General features: G+C 38.0%; 1 protein-coding gene across 2 annotated transcripts in view; it reads right to left on the reverse strand.

The window, feature by feature from the left end:
- Nucleotides 1-17,995, reverse strand: part of B3GNTL1 (UDP-GlcNAc:betaGal beta-1,3-N-acetylglucosaminyltransferase like 1) — a 148,333-nt gene that overhangs the window by 24,390 nt on the left and 105,948 nt on the right. For both annotated transcript variants that reach the window (XM_032212032.1, XM_032212033.1), the window contains 2 exons: nt 16,463-16,558; nt 6,214-6,338 (listed from right to left, as the gene is read on the reverse strand). In XM_032212032.1, the coding sequence (XP_032067923.1) occupies nt 6,214-6,338; nt 16,463-16,558 (221 nt within the window). The remainder of the gene's footprint in view (nt 1-6,213; nt 6,339-16,462; nt 16,559-17,995) is intronic.

Here is a 17,995-nt window from a genome sequence, read left to right on the forward strand (position 1 = left end):
AGAGCTGTTCCCAGGGCCAGTAGCTGGGATTCCTGCCTTGGGGGATAAGGGAATGCCATTTTCCCAGACGCCCAGAGCCAACACAGGTGCAAGGAACTGCAGCAACTTGCAAGCAGCAATTAAGGAACTGTTTGAAACAATATGAAACTAAAAGCAGTTCTTAAAAAGTTACATAAACCACCTCCAGAGAAGATTCTCACTGGTTAATTTCAATTTTCACACAAATTTCATAGCTAGAAGCAACGGCAATGCGTCATGAGGACCAGTTGGAATGCCAAACTGGGGCTCCACAGCTCATAATCCTGATGCAAAGTAACTTTAAATTGTAGTAAAAGGATAAGATTTATTTTTGTAAGGCCCTGAAATTCTTGTATTCTTTTAATAATTTTGATGATTAGAACCAAACCAAGAAGAATCAGAACACACTTTTATTATATTTCTGTTGGCTTATTACACTTACTTTTTGTAGTGAAATCACATCAAAATTTTAAAAAATATGAATATCAAATCCACTCCTTTTATAAATGGAACTGGAAAAATAAGGATATATGCCCCATCAAATCTTTTTATTAACAAAATACTCAAAATCAGATAGGAATGAAATGCAAAGAAAGGGAATTAAATCTTTTTCTTGAGATTACTAATAAAATAAAAACTCTCTATTGATAATCCAAACTCTAATTTGGCACCACCCTAGTCTTAAGGTACAAACACTCCAGTTAAAAAAACTAGAAAAAGATGTAGAATGAAAGTTTTTTTTAAAAAAAATTATGTCCTCTAATCTATTTAGAAGACATATAACAAATTTCAAATGTTTCAAATTCAATTTCCTCCTCTATTAAATACCAGAATTGATATATAATGTGGAAAACACAATTATAGGTATATTTTTAATTCGTGGCTTTTGATTCTTCAACATACAACAACTTACTATTAAAATAACCACAGCTGTAGGAATGGAAAAGAAGGTTCAGAAAAGACCCTATAATTATTATTAATTATATGCTAATATATTGTATGCACAGATAGATATGTATATATAAATTATATAGATAAAATATAATGTAGCATACATTATAATGATAATAATGGAAAGCCAGTTTAGTCTAGTGGTTAAGACACCAGGCCAGAAATCAGGAGACTGAGTCCCGTCTTGAACATGAAAGCCAGCTAGTGACTTTGGGTCAGTCACTCTTTCTCAGCATAACCATCTCACAAGGCTGTTCTTGTGTGGAAAATAGGAGCAGGAAGAAATATTAGATACATTCATCACCCTGAGTTACTTATGAAAAATAATAAAGATGGGTTACACAAAAACTATATTTATCTGAAAACAATAAAATGCTATATAAATAAAATTACATTACTGTCCTGACCCTCAAAGTCCAAATATGTTAGTGGGTAGGTTAAAATATATTTTCAACATTATTAAGTGACAATATTGAAATATTTGTAAGCAGGCAGAAAAATTTATGATTACGTTGTTTCTATTAATTATATTCATACTACTTCAGTTAGATTCTACCAGAGGTGGTGAGGTCTATCCATCCTAGTGATTCTGCTGGATACTGCGCATCCATTAGGTGGTGCTGAGCTGAACATAATCAAACCAACATCAGGCTCAGGCAATAAGACGGCCAGTCGTTTTTTGTCGCAATGGAGCTACAGCCTTCTCCCTCTTAATGCAAACATGACCCACATGGTGCATTTGATCACTCGAGGTGGCATTTGACGATCCAAAAAGTGGACCCTCCACCTGCGGGAATAACACTAAGAAGATGATGAATGATGATTTAGATTCTGTCATCACAAAGCCCATGCCATTTAACAGGATATCCCCAAGCCTCTACTATAGGAGACTATGTGAGTAAGGCTTTTTCTTCTTCTCATATCCTTTTTGCCATTCAGTAATCTATTCTGTAGAACAAATTAATCATGGGAATTCCCAGAGGGGTAAAAACAGTAATTTATTCCTATATTTAAATGTTGCAAATGTATAAAACGTAGCTCCCCCCACTAGCCAATCAGACATTAACTTCTTTTCCTCTTGCAATGGGAATTGCAAAATTAGATAAATACTATTAGATTAGTAAATTAAATAAATAGTTTCTGTCTGTAGGGCATGTCGGCTCTGACAAAGTATGATTAGAACGCTGATAACTTAGGCTGATTGCTATCTATACTGAAAATTTAAGATGGCACATCTTTCTTCAAACAATCTATATTCTTTTGTAATCGTCATAGAGATTAATTTCTGAAGATACATGTACTAAATGACAGATTGTTTAACTATGATTTCAGATATATACCTACATTTCAATCTGAAATAGTATATTCCAAATGGTTGATTTCAAGTATTATATTTTTCTTTCAAATTTGAAATATTACCTAAATTAGCCAAATCAGTTTTAACTTTATTTAGAATATTTGCACAGGTGTCACTGCTGGAGGTAAATGATTTCAACTGAGTACTATCAAGAAAAGAAATTAGTTGAACATTAGCTATGTGAATCTGCCCTCAGAGACATAAAGGCAGAGCACTTCAGCACCACACCTATTATGAAATCTGAAAATTCCTGTACAAGTTGCTTCAGGCATATGTAAGGATTCCTAGGGAAAATTGCTTGCCTATAGATATAAAAGGATATAACTCAAATAAACTGAGTGCAGTGCAATAAAGCTCCACATTGTTCTTTATAAAAAAGATTATTAAAAGTTACAATAAAAAAATGAAATACAAACTAAAAAAATGAAAAAGAGAAAAGAAAGTGCAGAAAAGAAAACAATAGAAAGGAAATTGGAAAGGAAAAAAAAATAAGAATATAGCAAAGAATAAAAAGAATATAAAGAAATGAATTCTTCATCACAAGTATAAACGATTTAAGTAAATTATCACTTCTCTTAAAATACAACAAATAATCTCTTCTCATATTTTATGCAAACATTCTAAATAAATCAATTGAGCAAGAATTGCTTTAAACATTTTGGAGGTAAAAATGATTAAAAGGGAGATGCCCTCCTTGCTTTCAAGCAAACCAATAATTCTAAAAAAGGGGCAAACTTTATAAGAGCAAACAGCCAGTGACTTTGTCCAGCCTTTTTGACCAGCGTTTTTCAAAGGATTTATTCTTTTAAGGAAAACCTAGTAATGATTCTAATTTTCACCCTTCCAAGTATTATGAATCTTGACTATAAGAGAGAGAAGGCTGTGGATTTCAATGCATTCTTGAAACGATATTTGTTCAGGTCAGACAGAGAAAATCCAGGTGATACCCTGAAATTCTATCTCTCAATGGTGGAACAAAACATTATCAGTGAGATATCAAAAATAACCAGTCAATCACAAGGAAGAATTAATGTTATAATCTCTAATCTCTACCAGATGTTTTTTGGGGGGCTCAAAACAGCAGCTCAATTATAATTCTGTTCAGCATTCCGACTTCTTACCCCATGTTTGCTAATGTACAACTTTGTAGACCTGTCAATCCTTCCACTTCTGTGGAGATAGCCTTTTATGTTTTTTTTTAAGTGTCTGAAAGCTAGATGTATGATTCTTGGGTCAATTAGGCATCTAACATTCAATGGGATTAATCCTCTGTATAATTAGATCTCTAGATGAGCTCCCTGATCTTGTAGATTAGTATTGGTCTTTTCCTCACAGGCTTGTTGTGTGGGGACGAGAATGCTATATGTTGCTACTAACTCCTGAGAAAAGGTAGAACACAAATCTAGCAAATTAATAAAATAAATAGGCCCCTGATCAGTACAAAGAATAATTTTATCTTGAAATCCATGACTCAATGGAAATACTCAATGAAAATACAACAGCATTAAATAGACATCAGTCAACAAAGTGGTCAAAAGAGCACATAATCATTTGGTTTTACGTTTCAAGTCTTTTTTATTGTTATCAATGAATAACAGAACATGTAGAGATAATTGAAGCTGAGGAAAACCCGAGAGACCTAAAAGTCTCTGCACAGATCTGTCTTGGCCCTTTTCATTTTAGGAACCCTGGAAGAGGAACAATCTGAATTACAGTATGGCTTTTAGAAGCCTTTATACACAGACTTGCATAACTTTCCCCCAAACACAGTAGAAGGGAAAAATAAAAGTTTCTCAGACAGAATAAAGATTGTACTAAAAGGCATGACTTAAGTACTGCCATGCTAGTATCCCTTTTCAGATCATGGGCTCCATCGCTGAAATATATGCAATTGTCATCTTATGCAATTGGACCTGAATGTTTCAAGAATTGTATTATTAATTACAAAATAATCAATGCTCAATTTGTTTGCATTACATTGGGAAAAATATTTTAAAATTGAAATATGTTATTCATTTCAGAACCAAAAAGCAAGGGAGGGAATAAGGGAAAGAGGGGGAGAAAGGAAGAGATAAATGGAAGCTTCGTATTTGTGTGTGTACAGAACCCATCTGAAATTGCTTTGTGCCATTTTCTCATTCTGCAAGTATGCTGTAATCCAGGGGTCTGTGCCATACAGTCTTGTAAAATGGACTTAACAGCTTGCTGTTAATTCATAACAAATCCATTTCCAATAAAACATTTTTCCCACAGAAAAATAAACTGTCTTCCAAATACTTGAAATATCATTAGAAAAGGATGCAAAAATTCTAACAATCATATCACATACTGAACAATATGATGCCATTTAAGTAGTAATAGGAAGTCAAATTTTTGCTTTCCACTCTCTATATTCCTTTCTAGTGGTGATCAAACTCTTTCTAGTACATTGTTTGTTACATTTTACAAACTTATCTCAGTAAATAACATATGGATACAAAGAACCACAAAAAAATCACTGATACTCGACAACAGGTATTGGGCAAAAATTCATTTTTTTCCTTTTTTTATGTGCAAAATTCATATCAAGTGTGTTGCTCATAACTTTTGAAACGAAACAAATTATATATACTGAATACTTTTACAGACATTTACTATGCAACTGATGCAATAGTTTCTATGTACAAAAAGGATTTTTCATTATAAAATTGCTCACATTTAATGAGCCTATACTTAACACTGGCTAAAACTTTATGGGCTCATATTTTTCTGTCAAAATGCAAGTGTGTGATGGAGAAAACCTTTTATTAAGAATCTCAGCAAATGACAGAAACATTTAAAGTATGTCTCCATTTTTTATCAAATTTGGAACATTACTTTTAGAATCTCCATAAACTCTAAAAAGATGGGCTTTTAAGGCTTCAATCTCTGTAAAGAACTCTGCATGATCTCTGAACTTCTGTGAACAAATACCAGTAAGTTGTGCAATTGATTTAAAGCTCAATATCCCGTGATATTGAGTCTACCTGATATAATAGAAAAAGATCTTAAAATCAGTTCTAAAGGTCTAGGACAACTTACCATGACCAACTTGCCACTGCCAACTCACTAAGGGACAACTCAATGCAAGATAACTGTACTCTAGACCCATTCCTCTCCTAATATTATTAGTAATATTAATATTAATATAATAATAAATTAATATAATAATAAAATCCCAATGATTTTAATAAAACTAAGAAAGAAGGAAGAGGCGGATGGTCATCTTAATATTATTAATATATAGTAATATCTAACGTACAATTATCTCGCATTGAGTTGTTCCACTGTGACTTGTCTGTGGCAAGTTGTCTCGTGGTGAGTTAGCCAATTCTACAGTTCTAGTCTGGAATCACATGGATCACTGTCAGATGAAAAAGAATGGATCCACACATGAGAGTTCAAGCTAACTACTTTATTGTACTCTGTCTATAATGTAGGAATCTCCCTGGACTGCTTGTCTTCCCTTGGGAGCTAATAGAATCAGTTTCATGGAGATTAGGTGAGGTCAATGATTCAAGGCTAACTCACTGCTTGATTCCTCCTCCCTGCCTGCTGGGTGTTTCCCAATACTTATAAAACAGACAGCCAAAATGATTAAAGCTAGAAACCAGTCAGGTGAAATGTTTATAGGATTGGATCATAATAACTAATTTTCGGGTTAAAAGTTATGTGTTGTAAAAATTCAACTAACATATCCCCAAAAATAATTTGAGACCACAGTTGTTGAGCATCAGGCAACTTACAAGTTTAAAAAAATATTGTAAGTTTGCAAGCAAATTATCCAAAGAAATGCCTCTATTGTTAGGAGATAAACCTATAAACTCTTATCTAATACTCCAAGACATTTGATACAAAACATGACTTACTCTAAAACTGTGTTAGTGGCTGCCTGTGCATGGTAACGATACAGGAGGAGGCAATCATCAACTCGAAACACCTCTCCACCTTTTCGAAGATGTTCATAAAAGAAAAGCAGATCCTCTGGGGTCCCCTGCAACAGACAAATCAAAAGAACTTGATACAGTAAACTATCTATAGTAATGTAAGTCTAATATAATGTATTAGAACCTATGAATAAATTTATTTAATGGATATTCAGAAATATCTTCTACAGCTAATATGTAGTAAAGACAATGCAAAAACTTTATACTACTGGAAATATTTGAAAAAACATTTGATTTCTGTTTGATTTTCGAGAGTAAAAATACCCCTCCCCCACATCTTTAAAGAACATAATATAGCTGTGCATTATGAAATTGAGAGGAACTATGAGGAAGTGCTGCTTTGGCAAAAATACCATGCCACGCAATCTTGACAAGAATAAAAAAAAATTGAGGTTGTTGAGAAAGTGGTGGCCTTTCAACTCCGGCGGTCCTTGGATGAAACCGATTATCTGGATTCCTTTCAGTCCGGTTCCAGGCCTGGGCCTGGTTACAGCACGGAAACTGCTTTGGTTGCGCTGATCGATGATCTCTGGTGAGCCAGGGATAGGGGTCACTCCTCTATCCTAGTGCTCCTTGACCTCTCAGCGGCCTTCGATACCATCGACCATGGTATCCTTCTGCGACAGTTGCAGGAGGTGAGAGTGGGAGGCATCATTCTGTGGTGGTTCTTCTCCTACCTCTCGGACAGGTCACAGTCAGTGTTGGTCGGAGGGCAGAGGCCGACCCCTAGGCCCCTCAATTATGGGGTGCCGCAGGGTTCGGTCCTGTCCCTCCTCCTATTTAACATCTACATGAAGCCGCTGGGTGAGATCATACGCCGGCACGGGATTAAAAACCATCAATATGCGGACGATACACAATTGTATCTGTCTGCCCCGTGCCAACTCAGTGAAGCGGTAGAAGTGATGTGCCAGTGCCTGGAGGCTGTCAGGGTCTGGATGGGAACGAACAAGCTTGCACTCAATCCCGACAAAACTGAGTGGCTATTGATGCTCCCTCCCAAGGATGGTCCAGCTATTCCATCTCTTAGCCTGGGGGGGTGAAATTATACGCCCCTCAGAGAGGGCTCGCAATTTGGGAGTCCTCCTGGATCCACAGCTGACTTTAGAACATCACTTGTCGGCTGTGACCAGGGGGGCCTTTGCCCAGGTTCGCCTGGTGCACCAATTGCGACCGGGAGGCCCTTCGGATGGTCACTCACGCCCTCATCACCTCAAGACTGGATTACTGTAACGCGCTCTACATGGGGCTGCCCTTAAAGAGTGTTTGAAGACTTCAGTTAGTCCAGAATGCAGCCGCGTGAGCGATTGTGGGTGCACCTAGGTACACCCACGTTTCACCTATCCTCCGCGAGCTGCACTGGCTTCCCATTGGTCTCCGAACACGCTTCAAAGTGCTAGTTGTTACTTTTAAAGCCCTACATGGCATTGGACCTGGCTACCTGAGAGACCGCCTCCTGCCAATTACCTCCCACAGACCTATTAGATCGCACAGGTTAGGCCTCCTCCGGATTCCATCTGCCGGTCAATGTCGGCTGGTGACTCCCCGGGGGAGGGCCTTCTCTGTAGCTGCTCCGGCCCTCTGGAACGATCTCCCCGTTGAGATCCGGACCCTTACTACCCTTCCGGCCTTCCGCAAAGCGACTAAGACCTGGCTGTTTTGGCAGGCCTGGGGCTGTTGAATTATCCAGCCCCATTCTAAGTTATGAATGTTGTTGCAATTTTAAACTGTTGTTTTTATTTTTATATTCCCCTTCCCTTTTTATTGTAAGCCGCCCTGAGTCTTCCGAGAGTGGGCGGCATACAAAACTAATAAATAAAAATAAATAAATAAATAGATTGATAGATGCCCAAATAAGGAAACATGTAAAAATGATCATAATTATTTAAAAGAACCTTCCATCAGGAAACTGACATACCTTAACAACATCTCTTGAAAATTTTGTAATTTATGAAACTAAATTCTAACCCTTTTTTGCATTCCGAAGCTTTTTGTGTAACTATTTAAAGGATCTGTAGTATTAACTAATCTAACCTAAATTAAACTAATTTAACATAAACTAAACTAAATTAAAAGCTCAGTTCCACCTTTATCTTAGTGTTCATATTTTCCAAGAAGCAAAGACAGAAGCAAACATTGACACAATCTAAATTAAACACAAAGAAGCAGCTTAATTTGGAAGATTTTGTACAGATCAGGACTAACTATATTGTCCAGCTTTTTATCATTCAAGGGTTTTCTAAGCTTATTACCTTGCAAGTATTTTACCATGGATGCTTTGGTAATATCCCTTCTTCATGATTCAGCTGCATGATTCTCTGTGAGATCTAATATTCAGATATTATTCTGAGTATATGTAATTCTTATACAGGAATTGAATATTTTGGGGTGCCATTTTCATAGTACTGTGTTGTGACTCAGCAGAAGCTTGCTGTGAGTTGCATCGGGATGCAGGAATAATGAGCAGCTGTTGCTCGTTAGGGTCGTCTTCTGCAGATAAAAGACGGATGGTGCCACGCCTTAGTTGCAGAAGTCAACGTCGTTCGTCGTTCGTGGTTCATCATTCGTTTGTTCGTGAGTTCAGTTTTGAGATTCAAAGAGGCACTTGGATAAGTGATTTGCTTTTGTAAACCTGGTTTGCTGTAAGAGCTTTTTGTTTTTGCTTTTGCTGTGTAACTTTTTGCCAGAGACTTTATCTACGCTTATTTTTGGGCTCGCAGCCAGCTTGAGCCAGGACTGATAAAGATATGTTCTGTCTGACTGTCATTTGTGAACGAGCGAAGAGGGGGGTCAGAACAGTTTGACTTCTGCCCAACAAACCTCCATTTAATTAATTATGGAGCAATTACTTGCTGAAAATAGGCAACTGGCTCAACAGATAGCAGTATTGGTGGACCAAATTGCTCAGCTGCAGAGAGCTGCAAAAACCCCCCAGCCAAGGGGGAAGTGCCCAGTAGCCATGCCAGATAAATTTGATGGGAGTCAGGCCATGTTTGCCGCGTTTCTGGGACAATGCCAGCTGTTCCTGAGTTTGAGAGTGAAGGACTTTCCCACTGACCGAAGGTGGGATTTATTATCAGTTTGCTCTCAGGTACAGCTGCCCGTTGGGCTACCTCCTTGTTAACTCAGCCGAGCCCTTTGTTGGATGATTTCCAGGGTTTTTGTCAATACTTTAAACGGATGTTTGAGGATCCTATTAAGGGGGAAACATCAACTAGACGTCTGAAGTCACTGCAGCAGGGGAGTGGTTCATTGCAAGACTATGTGAGTGAATTCAGGCTGCGTAGCCAGGATTCAACGTGGAATGAACCAGCTCTGATGGACACATTCCAAGATGGATTGTCCGAGGCCTTGCAAGATGAACTGGCAAGGGTGGACAGGCCACCAACATTGACGCGTTGGTCCACTTGTGCCTCCGGATAGATGCCTGGCTGCAGAGGCGAAGGCCTCGCTGTGCCTTCCAGGAGACCACCAGCATGCCAGGTCATCAAGAGACTGCAGTGGACTGGGAGGAGCCCATGGAGTTGGGTGCTGTCAGGCCTCAAGTGTCTATTGTGGGGATCTTGGACACCTGGCGGGGAGTTACCCCAAGAATTGAAGGGTTGCGCGGACTGCGGCCGTCCCTCAGCAACAAACTATCATGTCAGACAACTGGCACGTTTGTGCAGCTGTGATACCCCGTTTGCACAACGTAGCGTGCATTCATGGGGTGTGTAATCCCAGGGCAGATGCCCTACCTAGGAAATCGGAGAACTCTGACCCTGCGAACTCGCTTCCACCTTGGACTGTTCTACCCATTGCATCCTGCGCTGCAGTTTATCATCCTGTGAGCATACAGTCTCTGATACGGGATGCGCAGCAGGGTGACGAATGGGTGGAGCGACAAAAGGCGAAAGTAGAGCCGGCTTCCCCGTGGACTTTGGAAGGGGATCTTTTGAAGTATCAGGGCCGGCTCTATGTTCCCACAGGGCACATCCGTCGACGGATGCTCTCTCAGGTTCATGGCGCTTCTGCATCAAGACATTGGGGGGGTTTTCCGGACATTACGCCTGGCATCCCGTCAGTTTTGGTGGTCCAATTTAAGAAATGACGTGCGGAAGTGCGTGGAGTCATGTGTCCAGTGCCAATGGGCCAGGTCTGCGAGGAGGGCTTCGCCAAGATTCCAGCCCTTGCCAACCCCAGTCCCCGCAGGACTTCATTTCTAGGTTCCCGGCGGGGTACCAGCGTCATGGACTGTGTTCCATGGAGGCCGTCACCAACCCTTCTGGTCCGCATTCCGAGCGTCAGAACTGGGGGAAGGGCCCTGCGGTGGGGGATAGTGTGGTGGCCCGGCAGGAGTCGGTGGAGCGGCCGCTAGACTCCGACAGTGAGGGGTCATGAGTTGGCCTTGGAGGAGATGGAGGATCCTGGACAGGGTGTTAGGGCTCGGCCGGAGCTGTTAGAGCTGCCGCCAGACTCCGACAGGGGCTGGTGGTTCAGCCTTGGAGAGGGTGGAGGACCCTGGACGGGGTGTCGACACCAGGCAGGGTGGGAGGAGACGTGGTGGCCACCGGATACCTGGGGAGCATTGGATCAAGGGGAATGTTCCTGCAGGTATTTGGGAATCACGAAGGAGGAAGCACAGGAGATGAGTGTGGGCCATCTTATGGACAATCCATTCTGACTGCATCCAGACCATCGGAACCTGGGGAAGGCTATTCATGCCATCTTTGGGAGATTTGCAGAGTGCAAAAACTTTTTTTCCCCCTTTCGGAAAGCTCTTTATCTGATTGATGAGAATTACATTGATCAAGTGCTGTGCCAGCAGAAACAAAATCTTAGGTGCTGCAGATGGTCAGCTATTTCCTTCTCCAGAACATGGAAACATCCACCTACCTACCTATTCTCTCTCTCCCTACCTACCTACTGTATTTCTCTCTCTTTCTCTCTCTCTCTCTATCCCTCTACCTACCTACCTACACACTCTCTCACTACCTACCTATTGTATTTCTCTCTCTCTCTCTCTCTCTCCCTTTATCTACCTACCTACCTACCTACCTAATTAACTAACTAACTAACTAACTAACTAGTCTCTCTCTCCCTATCTACTGTACTTCTCTCTCTTTCTCTCCCTTTCTATCCTTCTACCTACCTACTTTTTTTAAAATTTGCCTCTTCAAAACCTTGGTGTGTCTTATACTCCGGTGTATCTTATACTCCGAAAAATATGGTACTGCTACTAAGTATGAAGTAACATAAAATTTGGTTTCTGTAGGAGCCATAGATACCACAGATGCAACACTACAGACTGAAAAAGTCTGCTTATTTTTTGCCATTGGGTAAGAAGAACTGTGTAACAAATCTGCTGCAGCTTTCTATTAACCTTTTAATTTTGACGCTGAAAAGAAGTATCTTACATATGTTTCTATTAGGTTTACTAATTAAGGGTATTAAAGAATTTAGCAGAGAATAATGAATACTTGCAATGGGAATGTGAAAAACAACATAACCACCAGAAAAAGAAAACACCAGTTGCTTCAACTTACATTCTAGTGAGATTTATTCTTCCCTGGTGCTCAACATTGTGGTGATGCTATGTCAATGGCAAAATTTAACCTGGCTTCTGTTCTTCATGTCATGCTCCAAGTTAAGTCAAGTTAACCACATGGTTCTAATTACAAAGCAACCTGCTGCCCAAGTTTTTGTGTGTGTCTCTGTATGTGTATATGTTACCACATGCATATTTGAAGAATTTATTACACCATATACCATTCCCAGTGCTTACATATTTCCCCATTCAAACTATTACTTTCAGTAGGTTCCATAATTAAGAATACTGTGATTTAAATGTTCCGTGACTTATTTCAGCACCAATGTATGGAAGTGCTACTTTAAAATATGTATATATTTTCATGCCAAAATGGAAAGGGGCCCACTTCAAATAAAAAGGGTTACAAATTTGAGAAGTATTACCATAATAAGGAAACAATGAACAGCTTGGTAGTTATATATCTTCAGAAACAAATACTGCTACTAATATGTTAATTGTGATAAGGATAAATACTTATTCAGAAACAGGCATAACACTTTAAAGCAACTTTAACCCAAAGAACATCTACTGAGAAATAATTAAAAATATCCGCCTAATATGGACTTTTAGAAAAAGACAATCTCCTCTATGCAGAATCCTTGAAAACATCATTACAGTCAAGGAACACAAGTCAAGATATGTATCTGAACAGTTATCAACATAACACTCATCTATCTACATCTTGAATTCACTTATCTGTATTATTTCTTAACAGATCACAGAGTCCTACTTTTCTATTTGCTTGCAGACACATGTATGCATAAGGAGACCTATAGCCAATGTATAGTTTTCATAATCGTTTCAAACTCTGGTTCTTTCTAGAGCCATCACCAAAGATATGTCTATAAAACCTGTTACAACAATTCATTCATCTAATGGTTAGCCTTAGACTTTCCCCAAATGATACAAATCCAGTTAAGACTTTTCCTAGTGCCCTGATAGGTTTGTAAATTATGTTGGTCCAATTTCAAAGCAGGAAATTTGTGATAAAGTTATAATTGCTTGGTTGTTTTGAAAAACAAAGTTAAAGGATTAACCTCCCGAAACAAAAATATGTGAGCAGCCACAGTTCACTTGGAAAGGAGTAAAGATCAAGCAATGGATTGGATTAATTACCTCAGCATGCTTAACAACATACTATTAAGTTATGCTGTTAATAAGGGCTGTTTTAAAGAATTTTATAAGTATAATTTATTTCGCTTAAAAACTTCATCTTGGACTCAGCTCAAGAACTGATCTCTGTTCAGTTTTATCCATAATGTGCCAAAAATATCAGAGTCTGCATTTTGTCTTTCTTTTTCCCCAGAGCAGCTAGACAAATCCCTAGGCAACCTTACAATATTTTAATTCAGCTATTTAAAAAATTGGATCTAATATTTTCACATTCCATCAGTCATCAGAAAAAAATCCTACTTTCATTTTTACTGTAAATATTCATTTTCTAATTTCTAATATTTTTCCTGTGACCCTACTGAAATATGCTATTCTCTTTTCAATTTTTCTCCTTAGCACTGAACAGAATTAAGGAGAAAATATATCTAATGATTTTTCAGTTACCATTAAACTTTCTCTTTCTGGGATGTGGATATATTTTCTGAAATACAATAAAATATATAATTATGTTAATAAATTTCAGAAAATCAGTAGTGTTGAGACTAAAGCTCACTTTTCTTCATGTAAAGAAAATAATGTAAAGGGATGGGAATATTTCAAGAGCCGAGGTGGCGCAGTGGTCAGCTTCAGCTGACTGTTATCTGCAGTTCAGCGGTTCTAATCTCACCGGCTCAAGGTTAACTCAACCTTCCATCCTTCCGAGGTGGGTGAAATGAGGACCCAGACTGTGGGGGCGATATGCTGACTCTGTAAACCGCTTAGAGAGGGCTGAAAGCCCTATGAAGCGGTATATAAGTCTAACTGCTATTGCTATATTGGAAAAGAAATTATTCTGAAACTTTTAAAAATAAATATTATGAATGGACAAAAGGACTATTCTTCACCTTCTTCCAAAACATTATTTTCATTTCCAACAGAATCCATTTCTATTGTATCAGCCTCTTTTAATCTTATCAATTCATTGTTTCTTTTTCTCTACATGCACATTATGCAATATATGTCCCTTTACTACAATTTTTGCAGCTAACATTTCCATAGCCTCTTTCACTTCAGTCTCTTTTACTTAATCATTCCATTAAACATCTTTCATACTTTTTATTAATATAACTCTATTAAACTTTACATTAGTATGCTTTTTAACTCAATTCAAGCAGATTTTCTCGCATACACTTCCCATTTATTCTGCTGGAAAATTTATCTTCTAATTCTTTTACATACAGGATTTATACTTTGCCTTTTTTGCATTATTCTATGTTCGATTTTTTCCTTCTCCACCATGTCAATTTTCCCCCGAGATTCATTCAGCACTATCAAATAATATGCCCCTTATTTAAAACCAGAAAGTCTTGTCACTTTGTATCATTCACTAATTATCTAAATCTTTCATCAGAAATAATCAAAACAGTCATATTTTAGCTCTATATTTCATTGACATGTGTATCGAAGGATTTATGCTTAAACCACAATTTAAACAACTGGATCTTTTTCCAAAGAGATATACACAAAATCAGTCACCATTCTTACTCATTCAAGTGGTCTCCCCTCAGTTGCTTTATTCCATTCATTTATGTCACCAAACAAAGTAATTATATCAGTAAGTCAGAATACTGCAAATTTTCTAAAAATTCCATTTATGCTTCTTTTCTTATCACCATTCACTGGTGAAAACATGACATATCATCAACTTATGACATCCCATTTTCATACAGAGAACTCCATGACAAGATAATTCTATTACTTTATGCCAAGCTGAAGAGATGCCCATTTTATCTGCTTACATTGGATTTTTTGGGAAATTGTATTTCTCACATCTGCATATCTGTCTTTTATATTATAACTTACCTTGTGTTTCTTTGCATAACAGCAATATGTAACAACATACATACAGGACTCTTCTATCTTATATAATATGCGTTCATTATTATAAGATTTCATGTGTAATGTCTGACATCACTTCAATACACTACTTTGCACTGAAGTTGCCATTCAAAACAATTCATGTGTAATGCTGTATTATGTAAGTACCTTCTGAGTCAATTCTCAAATAGAAGCTGTGATTCACACTGTTTTGTGATGTCTCTTTCAAATGCCAATCAGGGCCCTGTGTCTCACAATAAGTCACAGAGTTCAGTACTAGGCGAAATATTTAAAATGCTGTGTTAATAGCGGGAAAATTCTAGAATTACTTGTAGTGAAAAAGTTGATGTTCCTTATGTGCTTGAAAAATGTCAATGTCAGACCTGGAAGCCATCTTTTACCTTTTGGATTTGAAGGTCTGCTACATTTTCTACTGTAGGAAAATGGGAGGGGGGATTATACAGGGTATGGGTGATATGTAGCCATAACAACATTCCTTCTCAGAAAGTCAAGGTCGCCTTGTCCCTGCATCTGGACGGATGTACGTAGATTGGAGGAATCTTCCTTCGTGGCCATGACTGATTGGACCATGTGATGGACATGTGGGTGCTGGGCAGGGTCTTGAACTTTCAACTGGGTGGGAAAACTTGGACGCTTTCAGATTCAGGTTTTCCCAGATATGCCAATATGACATCTCTAATAAAATGGAACTTTGAGGAAACTCAAGCCTCAGAGTCTTTTTTCACTGCAGGTGTTACTTGGAACCCTGACAGTCAATACAAATTGGCAATAATGTCTTCACAAATAACAGAACAAATAGCATCACATTAGTGCTCCTTTTTTTGTGCTTCCCCAGAGGTAATATTAAAGCAAGCAATAGCAATAGTTAGACTTATATACCGCTTCATAGGGCTTTCAGCCCTCTCTAAGCGGTTTACAGAGTCAGCATATTGCCCCCAACAACAATCCGGGTCCTCATTTTACCCACCTCGGAAGGATGGAAGGCTGAGTCAACCCTGAGCCAGTGAGATTTGAACAGCCGAACTGCAGAACTGCAGTCAGCTGAAGTAGCCTGCAGTGCTGCATTTAACCACTGCGCCACCTCGGCTCTTACTGAGGCTATTACTGCTGACAATATTAACATTTTTATATCATGAATTACAGTGATGATGGTGTTCTCCTGGAAGAGCTGAAGGAACAGGTTGGGGACAGATTGCCTTGGAGAAAATCTAGCTATATGAGTTTGCATCAATTTGATGGCACATAATCAATCAACAAAAACACCATAGTAATAGATCTGTGTTGCTCAGTTCCTCTATCAATGACACTTTGAAAAACAGGCTAATTTCTTAATTAAATATAACTCAGTGAAGTGTTTGATGAAGAATTTCAACCTTGATTAGGATCGCATGGTGCAAGCATCTCTTGAGACATTATTGCACAGATTTCCCAACCTAGAGGCCTCTAGATATGTTAGGAATATAACTCACAGAATTTCTAGCCAAAAGCACTGCTGGGTGGAGATTCTCATAACCGTACTTCTAACATATCTGGAGGGCATCCAACTGGGAAAGAGTAAGATCAATCTTTCCCATAATTAGGTTATGTTCCTCTCCTTTTCATATTACGTACCTTTCCTTCTTCATTAAATCTTCCTACAAGATAAAACCATTCCCGAGAACAGAACCAAGTTGGCATAATTACTGTTGGTCCATGGGATGTGAAAACCTAGAAACAGAATGAGAAAATAGCCTTTTATTTTTCAAAGAAGCATAGTTCTTAAGAAATACATTTGGGGACCTAATACTTCTTGTCTGTTAAAACTCAAAGCCTGGTAAGTATTTCTTTTGAGATAAATGGGCTGTTTTGTTAAGAAAACTGAGTAATTTTTAATGATAAGTAAGAAATGCTATGAATACTATAATAAATTATGAATATTTTATTACAAAGCTGCAGTGGGTAAGAGTACTGTTAATTAGTAGAGTGGTACTGAAAAAGGTAATAAATTCTTTAAATGAACTGTATTTCCTCTCTATTACTTTCTCCTTAGAACAATTTAAAGAATAGGCTACATTTTACATAACACCATTTACATCACAAAATCAACAAGGCAAGAATGAAACATGGTTCCCAAGTAATCATTTTTTCACGCTAAATCAAAGCTGAACTCAAGAACTCAGATTACAAATCTGAGATCATGTGTTTTGCAATATCTCATTTGGTTTTATTGTCAAAAATTAATGAATTTACATCAAAAATATAACAAACCCAATATAACACACACCCCCATTTTTTTACAACCCTATAAATACTTAATTTGAGATAGAATCAGGGCAACTAGATGGAGCCAACCATTTCCTGGTTGGATGCCCTTCCTGATGCCATGCAGAGTTTGCAGCAGATATTTTTTCTTTGCACCCTAGAAGAAAAATGCCTGCTGGTATTTAAGATTGAACTCTCAACCTTCCGAGTGGGAGGCAAGTGTCTTCACTACTAGGCCACCATGCTGCTCAAAGGAGCCCAATATATGAACCGTTATTCAAATGTGATATTCTACAATGAGCTTGTATTCCCTACATAAAGTGTTGTTGGCATTTTTATCCATTCATTTAGAAGTAGCCCTTGCATCTGAAACTTGTCAATGTTTCTTAGATTCAAATAGAGAAAATTCAGCAGCATTCTATAGCTTGTTCTATGACATGTAGTAAGTTTCCCATAAGATCTAAACTTCACAAACATGAAATAAGGTAGTTGGAAAGTAAGCACACCTGTAATTTTTACTATTTACATAATATATGCCAAAATTAACAACCAATGGAAAGTGCTGTCTTAGAACAAATCAAGTGGAAAATATTTGAATGACTCCGTAATAGCCTTAGGCAATTGGTATTTAGTAACATTTCTTTTATGTCCAAGTAACATCTATAAAATAAGAACAAAAACTGGCATATATGAGTAGAAATATTGGCAAATTTAATAACCTAAATATTTACACAGAAAACTGAAGAAAACTAGTATCTAGGAAAATAAATGAATGTGACCCTTGATTTGTATATTTCTGAAAGACAGTTTCAGTGAATTATACCAACAAAGCCTTTTTTTGCTTTAAACAAGTACGTCTTAAACCTAGAGCTGAAATAAACCAGAATATCCGGATTATGTAAG

This window comes from Thamnophis elegans, chromosome 2 (genome assembly GCF_009769535.1).
Source record: "Thamnophis elegans isolate rThaEle1 chromosome 2, rThaEle1.pri, whole genome shotgun sequence".
Lineage (NCBI taxonomy): Eukaryota > Metazoa > Chordata > Lepidosauria > Squamata > Colubridae > Thamnophis > Thamnophis elegans.